General features: G+C 30.5%; 1 protein-coding gene across 1 annotated transcript in view; it reads left to right on the top strand.

Annotated features, from left to right (window-relative positions):
* The window catches only part of LOC105619961 (Kv channel-interacting protein 1-like), a 17,204-nt gene extending 8,978 nt beyond the window's left edge, over positions 1-8,226 (top strand). Inside the window, exons 2-5 of the mRNA XM_012201474.1 lie at positions 6,693-6,920; positions 7,340-7,410; positions 7,571-7,789; positions 8,116-8,226. Coding sequence (XP_012056864.1) covers positions 6,693-6,920; positions 7,340-7,410; positions 7,571-7,789; positions 8,116-8,226 — 629 coding nt within the window. The remainder of the gene's footprint in view (positions 1-6,692; positions 6,921-7,339; positions 7,411-7,570; positions 7,790-8,115) is intronic.
* Positions 8,227-9,692: the final 1,466 nt, after the last annotated feature.

Raw genomic sequence — 9,692 nt, 5'->3', positions numbered from 1 at the left:
TATATATATATATATATATATATACATATATATATATATATATATATATACACACACACATAGAATCCCTATCTAAAGCTTATTCGAAAGTGATCTTTTTATTCATTGTAAAAAGTTTTTTCTTAAATTTTTTGAAATAATGAAATATAAAACTTGATGTCACAAGGAATAACATGAAATTTGTCTGAATATGGCTTCCGATATTCGTTTTTAAGAAATCATTAAGCAAAGTAAGTAACACAGTAAGTAAAGTCGCTATTTTTTCGACTGGCGGTAGTAGCGAAGATGAAAGACATTTCATATTGTATAAAAAAACTTGTATAAACACATTAACACTTATGGAATATCTTATACTATAAAAGTGAAATAAATTTTCATAACAATTTTCATAATGGTGAGCACTAATGTGCTCATGAACATAACTGCGGAGAACTTAATTAGTTTGCAATATCAAAACATGCAATATCAAAAAATGAAATAATTAAGCAAGATCTTTTCAGTTTTGTTTTTAGGGCATTTAATATTTTAAATGAAATTACAGGAATTGATTGACTAGAGAAAAAAAAACAGGAGAGAGAAGAGAATCCTCAATATAACAATTAACATAATATTAAATTAATATAACAATTAAAGCAACATTTACAATGAAGGCAAAAAGTATTCGTACAAGGAAATTTAAAAAAAAGTCTTATTTGTAGAAAATAAAGCAATTTTATACAATGAATTCTAACATAAACAAACGAGCTTCGCATGCATTTCTGATATTATAAGCTTAAATTTTTCGACTGTATGAATACTTTTTGAGCATCCAAACAATGGAACTTTTAATTTTCGCTTATTTTTCAGATGATATATTTTCTATAATTAATTCACAATTAATACACATCTTTTTGGTATATATAATTTTAAGAAACATATAATCTATTTTATACTTTATGAATAAATTGTTATTACCCAGCAAGAAATAATCATCAATTAAACGTCGAATCGACGTCGAATTGATATTGAAATCATCGTATCAATATTGATTCGACATCAATTCGATGATTCATTTCTCGCTGGATAATATTTAATTTTTAAAAACAAGTTTTTTAAAAATATTTTCTCTGTACGAATACTTTTTGTACTCTATATTTGATGAATTGCGTCGCAGGTGGACTGGAATATATTCTTATATGTGCTACTTTTGCGTATCGACTTGCGAGTTTGTTTACGCGGAAACAAGTTCGTCGAGAACTCGTAAAAAATTTACAGAAGACCAAGATTCAGACACGCGTATGCAAAAATTTGTGCAAGTTCAAAGTAAAAGGAAGAATCAAAAGAATAAATATTAGATGTAACTCCATTAATTTGATTTTTTAATTAAGAGATTTTTTTTAATTAAAAGATTTAAACATACTCTCAAATTTTCTCTAATTGGAAGAATTAACTGTAATCGATGTAAAGAAGTATTCAAAATGATATTGAAATACTTACATGGTCGTATCCAAGACTTTTTTGAGGAAAAGATTATCGATTCTGTCGTATAAATAATTTTTTGTGTTAATCAATTGCTTTTTTTAGAACATAAAATATCTTCTTATTCCTAATTTTGAATGAGAAAAATATTAGGTTTTGTAAGTTATAATTAATTTTTTTCCTGAAGAAAATAGAGACAAAATATGATTATTTAAAACAAATGTATATTTGAGTGCTTAATGGCTACATTTTTAGCAAAAAAAGTAATTTTGCAACTGTTGTAAGATTCTTTAAGATAATTAGTTTATACTTTTAGATTCGTGAAGAATTAAAGGCAAAAATCAATTATTTTAAAGAATCTAACAACAATTGCAAAACTATTTTTTCTGCTAAACATAGTCATTAATATCTCAACGCATATTCTACTTTTCGACTTAAAAACCTTGCGAAATTTTTCTTATGTATATCAAACAATGTCAAAATTCTAACTAATGCAAGTTCTAGAAATTATTTATATAATTGTAACAGGAAGAAAAAAATATTTTATGTGTAACAACAACAAAATTTTTTAGAATGAAAAATAAAGTTATATTTTTTATAATTAAAAATAGAAAAATGAATAAAAAGTGATTTGGGTAGAAGTTTGAATCATTTTCTCTCTACTGAATACATCTATGATACTTGTTACGAATTTTTTATTTACACTATTTTATAATCGCAGGTTCCAAATACCTCGATTACAACATTCAGGCGATATCGACATTCGGCGCTTTGACGTAAATAAGTATAAGAACGCTATAAATTAATTAACCGTTCGCTATTTTTGCGAAATCCAATGGGGAATTGATCCACTTTAGCTCGTCGACTTACCTTCATACAGAATCGATATATGGCTATTTGAATAGAAAGCGAATGGTTACATGCTTTTAAGTATTTCCTATGAGGGGATAAATATTTTGAGAAAAATATTGGACTCTCTTGAAAGAATTTTTGAAATAAGTATACATATTAAGAAGCTGAGATTTATTGAAAAGTGGAAATAGAAACTTTTATTAAATTATTATTTGCATTTGATATAATAGACCTTCTTTTTACAGTTGAACTTCTTACACACTTTATTTTTTCTCTTTTTTTTCTGAACGATAATATATAAATTTAGCTTAAAAGAACGAGCCTATAAACGTTTTAGTTGCGCTTGATAACTCTTGATGACTAACCGAATACGTTAATATTTTTTTTTCTAATTACGTAGAACATTAACGGACAAATTATTTTTAAATTGAAACAATTAGAAATTAAAATGGCCTGATTTGTCAGCTATGTCTTATGAAATGACATCTCACGAGCGGATTCAATAATAGAATTGTATTATTGGAAAGATATGTTCATAAGAAATTTAAGTAAAGCAGTTGGTAGAGACGGGCTGTCAATTCTGTTTTGTGATACAGTACAATATTTACCGTTTCTTAAGAGCTTTGGGACTTTCGAGGCCTTCGAGATAGCTTTTCAAAGATTCAAAAACTTTCTTCATTTTTTAAACTTTCAATTTTTATTTAGAACTTGGAAGTCTCAAACGATCGATTATATACTGTAGATACTGTAGTTTCATTTATTTTTTACTTTTTTCTAAATTCTAATTAATAAGAAATACAAATTTAAATACAATTTTTTTAATTTTTAAACTAGATAGATTTAATTCTTCCAATTATAAAAAAAGCTGGAAAATTTTAATTCTTTTTAATCGAATTGGTAGAATTTATTCTATTTGTAATAAGCATTAGAAAGTTTATTTTAATATTTTTTATTTAATACCTAACCTTAGCTCTTAATTATTGAGAAAAAATTTAAAAAATTTTATTGGATATAAATCTTTCCAGACATTTGGGGGAAATTTTTAAGAATTTTCGACTTTTCGGTGAGACAGTTCATTCGAAGTAGCGATTTGAAACTTTTTGTCTAAGATTTCTATCACCGGCTGTCGAAGATCGTCGCACTTGCGCGTTAAAAGCGACGTGTGGCACGTTTTCCTACGGACCCCCCGCGATGGTTCAGTGTGGCACCATCGGCGCAGTGTAACGTCATCCGCAGCCATCCGTCCAGCATCGAAGGACGGACAGCAACCGCAGCAGCCAGAGCAACGTATCCCGTGTGCAGCATCCACAACTGCGGTCCAGCTTTTTGCTATATCTCTTGCTCTCTCTTTCTCTCCTTTTCTCATATTGCGCGTGCGGAGCTCCTCGTTCGGAGCGTGTCTCGGGATGCGTCGCGTCGATTAGTGGTGGTGAATCGAGTAATCCCGATAATCTCGTCCCGCCGCCGATATCAGGGGCAGGTCGAGCAGGAAATCTGCGCGCTTGCTGGCCGATGAAGGCACGTAAGAGCCGCGACAAACGTAAGTCCTGAAGGCAAGAACGACCGTAAAACGAAAGAAAGAAAGGCTGCTCCGCGATCGAGCTCTTCCTCCTGCTTCCTCGCCTCGTGTCCGTGCGACACCGTTCAATATATGTGCCACTGCCGTTGACTTGGACCAGTCGATCGACTACTCAGCGGAGAGCGTCGTTGACAAGCAGAGCGACAGCCGGGGGGTGATAATTGCCGAATGCAGCACCAAGGTGCGATGATCAGCGCTCGGGTCTTCTCTTCTTTTCTTCTCTCCCACCTTTCCCACCACTGTGGAAATCGCCTGATTATCTATTTGTCTGTCTATCTTGTCCGTTTGTATGTAGTAATCCCGTGCTCTATGAATGGTAGTTCTTGCGTAGGTCGGAGTCTAACCCCTCGTCGCTCCATCAGGACTGTTAATGTGTCAAAGGTCATGTCCATGTCGGTTTCGAGCCTTCGTTCGAGCCTTTGGATATATCTTGGGAGATGATATTTTTGGACCCTCTTTCTTTGATTTTCCAGGTTTCGCTTATCGATTCTCCGATTCTCGTTTAAATACTCGTCTTTTGATATTTACGAAGTCTTCCTCCTCCTTCATCGCACTCGATTCAATTGTGCACCTATTTCTCTATGACGATGTTGTATTTTAAAATTTCAGAATTGAAACTTTCGAATTTTTAAATCTTCGCCTTTTATTAAGACTTTTAAAGATTTTATGTAATTCTTGGACCTCTGAATTCTTATAGCTTTTTTGAGGTTCTTGAATCCTCATTTTCTAATCTCTCTAATTAACTGTCTATTTTGATATAATATTTTCTATAAACGTAAAACTTTTTTTGCATCTAAATCTTAGCTTTTATTTTTTAATTATAGAGTCTAGAATTTTTTAGAATTAAATTCTTTTTTTTTAATCTTATAGAATCCTCTAGATTTATACATATATATTTATAGATTCCTAAATTTTCTTGCAATGTAATATTTCCTAGTAAAAGGCAAAATTAGTTCTAGCACTTTATATAAAACAAATTAGTCTGAAGAAATTAAAAAGAAGGTTTTTTCCGTAATTTTTTTTATTTATTTATATTTACATAAATATTTATATATATATTTTTATATTTATATTTTATATATAATGCTATTTGATTAAACCTTTCCCCCCTTTATAAATAAAAAATTTCTACGTTACGAAGAATTTATCTTAAAGATCCCTCCGCATTTCTTAACGAATATTCACGTAATATTCACATAAGAAGGGGATGGTCAGGAAGTAAGGGGTAGGAGCTGCATCGTTACTATGGCAACCCCAGATACCCGGGACCAGAGCTAATAGTCGCAGCATGCATAGGGAATGGACAAAACGTCGCAATTCTTTAGCAAGTGATCTTTGACATGTTATCATCAGTAAGTTGTAGACGACATAAATTTGCAATGAAAATTTTTACATACATCCCTGATTCTTGCTTAAATTTGATTATTCAGATTATTAGACTATTTATATATATTTACACATTTTTTAATTCTCAAATTTTTAAATTCTTAAATATTTAGATCTCAAAATTTTACAGCCCTTAAATATGTTTGTAAACACTTGAATGCTCAGACTTTTCAATCCCTGCATCTTTAGACTTCTTTTTGAATCTTTAGATATTTTTGTTCTTAGATCTTTAGATTCTTTCCATGTACATTGTATTAAATTATCATCGATTGCTTAAATAATGAGTAGCTCTCTTTAGGATTAATATCGCTTTTTAATAACGAATTTCTATCATTAACTAGTAATATAGTAATATAATATTTAATTCTTATAGTTAATTGACTTGTTAATAAATATTATGTTAATGAAAATATTAAAAAATAAAATATTTTAAAAAATTGAAAATTATATTTATTTTATAGTTTGTATTTCTTTACTAGAAACTGTTGAATCATTTCCTTTTATAAAATATATCTTTTCTCTCTCAAAACAATTGAAGAAACAAGCACAATGCAATTAATTGCATTTACCATAAGAAGTATCTTTGATCGAATCTTTTTATGGAACAATCTCACCCAGCACAGTAGAATCCATGGTTATCCTTTCACTCTTAGAAAAAATATGAAAAATGTATTCTCGCAATATCTTCTTCGAGCTCTTTTTCAATCTTCCTCAATTATCTTCTTGAATGATTTGCACTATAAAGACAAAGACGTTCGTTAAAAATAATTATTAATTAATAAATTATTAATTATATAAGAATTAATTAATTAATATTTTAATTATATACAAAAAAAATCAATAAAAATTAAAAAGAAAATTATTATATGTAGATATATATATATATATATGAAAATGTATGTAACTGATATCTTTTTTAATTTTTTAAAATTTAGATTCTCTATTTTACAAAGTATTTAATTTATTTTTGATATAAAAAAAACATATATAGTTTGTAAATTCGTAATTATAAAAAAACCGAGCGACCTTGTGTAGCGCAAATTATCTTCATATTTCTTCACCCCTGTTGTCTCTCGCCTCTCACGACTTCTCCGCCTGCAAGTCTTTACGCACTGTGTAGGTCCCTTCTAGAGTAGAGTATATCCCTTCTTCAGGGATCTACAGTCACGACGATTCCCTCAAAAGTAGAAAAAAATAAGGCAAGAAAAGGACCCTTTCATATCTATCTTTTTCAAATAGAAAAAAATGGATTTGGAGACCTCCCTTCTCGATAATCACGGGCGACGGGAGATTGCTGGAACTCTTCGAGCGAAGATTTTCACTCTCCCGCGCTCTACGACAAGAGGAGGGAGGCGCGAGAGGGAGCATCTCGAAGGCGCGACGCAGTCTTAGGAGTGAAGGGCTTGCGAACTTGCAGAAGGAGAACTTGATGGACTCGGGGGCGTTTTAGGGAGCTCCGGGGGCGCCGCGCTCGCTCTTAGCGGTCGACACAAGCCGGAGGAGCTCGCCACCCTCGCGGCCACTACCAGGTTCTCGCGGAAGGAAATCCAGCTGATTTACCGAGGTTTCAAACAGGAATGCCCGACCGGTCTGGTCGACGAAGATGCTTTCAAACAGATCTTCTCGCAATTCTTTCCGCAGGGAGGTAATGAAGGGATGATGATGATGATAACAACAATGATGATATTGATAATTCCGACTGATCTATTGAACGATAAATACAAACGTCTTTTTTCTGTCTTTGTGAATTTTAATTATAAATAAATAAAATAATCGTTTTTATTGTAAAAATGAAATTTTTAGATGATATTCTGTCTCTTCTTTCTTATATTTCGTTCATCAGATTTTGTTGATTTTCGAAATTTTCTGGTTTCATGTTAACCGAATTAAAATGAAAAAGTAAATATTAATTTATATACAGGTTTTTTACATAATAAGAATTTTCTAAATTTTGAAAGCTTTATATTTTTTATTAGGCAAATAAATCTATCTTGTGTTACACGAAGAAATCATATAAATCTGTTTAAGTTATCATTACCGTCCTTTTTTGATCACGTGTTGTAGACGCAAGTCAATACGCTCATTATGTTTTCAACACCATGAAGAGGAAACCGTCCGGCAAGATAAGCTTTGAGGTGAGCGACGTCGCAAATAAAATGTTCTGAAAGGAACACGGAAATATTCCCCATGATTTTGAACTCTGCTTTATATTTACTGATTAGACGATTCTATTCAAGTTTTACAGGAAAATTATAGGTTTATTAGTCTGAGTTATAAATTTTTCTTTTTAAATAGGAATTCCTCACTATATTGTCAAAGGTGTCAAGAGGATCGGTGGAGGAGAAGTTGCAATGGGTATTTGGTCTGTACGATCTGGATGGCGATGGCTTGATAAGTAAAGAGGAAATGCTGGATGTTGTGGGCTCCATTTACGAGATGTTGGGTCGTTACACGCAACCGCAAATCCTTGAGCCGCATGTGGCCGCTCGCGAACACGTCGATCGTATCTTTCATGTAAGTAATACGATAGCCCTAATTAGCTAATAAAACAGAACTGAAGCTAACACTTATAAATGAAGATAATTAATAACGAAATAAAAGTTGTAAATTGTAAATATTTTGCGATCTTTCAGAACATAGTTAATAATAATATTAGAATTCATTAATTATTCTAAAAAATTGTAATATTTCTTTTAAATATATTTCATATAATGTATTATATTTTTAATTTTATTTCATAATGGATGGATATTTAATGATGGATGATAATTGTATGGCTCGTGTAGTTAATTATTATTAATAATTGAGTAATATCAATAATATTTTATGCATATTTTTAGTTGATGGACGCGAATAAGGACGGTGTGGTGACCATCGAAGAGCTGGTGCAGTGGTGCTCCAAGGATGAGCAATTGTTGCGAAGTCTCGATACTCTGGACACCGTATTATGAGAATTTAATGTTCTATCGGAAATTTCAGTATCAAATTATCAAATACGCTTTGAGCAATGATTATGAAATATCATGAACCTATCTATCGATCTATTCTACTTTGGTTTTATAGATGAGAGGAATACGTAAATTTTCAATGATTTAATAATTATATGTAATTATACGTAAGAAAAGTTGATTGAAAGACTTGATTAAAAAGACTTTTCTTAAAAAAAAAACAAATATCTAATTAAATCTGTTTACGAATCGCCAGCTTATATTTTATATATAAGAGTAATACAAATTGCAATAATTCGACATTTGCGAAAAGAAAAAATCAAATGTAACCAACCGAAATGTCATTGCTCGAGACGTATTTTTAAGAAAAGGCCCTGGAGAATTATTTCGCACGTGTCTTTTGTAAATATGTATGTACCTCGTTACACACCTACCCAGTCTTTCAAATACAACAACTTCCGATACGTCGTTCAACAATTGAAAATCTGAAAGAATCAACGATTTAAGTTGTTCAAAGTTTCTCGAAGCTTCACAGAGAGAGATAGCTTTAAGAATTTTTTTTAAATGTTGAAATTATAATTAAAAATATCTCAAGTTATTATCTTATATATAAAATTATTAAATTATTCATTATTTCGGGAAAAATAAATTGTTAGTTCGTTCAGATACTCAATTTTCTACAATAGATGAATTAAAAGTAATCGATAAAAATTTAATTTGCAAAAATAGAAAAGATGTTCGTAATTCAATTGAATTTGATTATCGATTTTAAATCGATTTTCGAATTTTTAAAATGATTTTACAGAAGAGATGTGCGTCTTTCTTCTTTCTAGAAATTTTTCTGTTAACTTGTATATTTTTAGAAAATTACTATTAGCAAATTCAGTTGGACGTACTAGTGCACACTAGTGCTTATTAAAATTGTTGTACACTGTTTAAATGTATATGACTATAAAAAAGTGAAATGCAAATATTTCAAATTATAATGAAAATATTTTATCTAACAGCACAATAAAGTGTATTGAGAATTTCATAGTTTAAACGATCTTTATTTATATTAAGCATACATTATTATTACAATTTGCGTACAACGACTTTAATATGCATTAGTGAACACTGAGTTCAATCAAATTCACTATGTGATATTTGCATAATGTTGCGAAGTGTTTAAACCTTGGAAAATCTTTAATAATAATATTATTCGATTGACTCTTTAAGGGCATATCTGCCCTAGTTCTTTAATATTTCCAAATTTAATCTTTTAATCTTAATGTACTATTATGAATGCCAAATTCGAACTTTTAAATCATCGATTACAAAGCAGTACTCTTCTCAGGCCAAGTGAGGAAAACTAATGTTATTCTATTACTACTTTGCCTGTACCTCGTGTGATTATCCTGTACCTTATTATTATATAATAAAAATAATGTATATATATATATATATATATATATATATATAATATTATA

This window comes from Atta cephalotes (assembly GCF_000143395.1).
Source record: "Atta cephalotes unplaced genomic scaffold scaffold00023, whole genome shotgun sequence".
Classification (NCBI taxonomy): Eukaryota; Metazoa; Arthropoda; class Insecta; order Hymenoptera; family Formicidae; genus Atta; species Atta cephalotes.
This window is presented reverse-complemented; position numbering and strand designations above follow the sequence as displayed.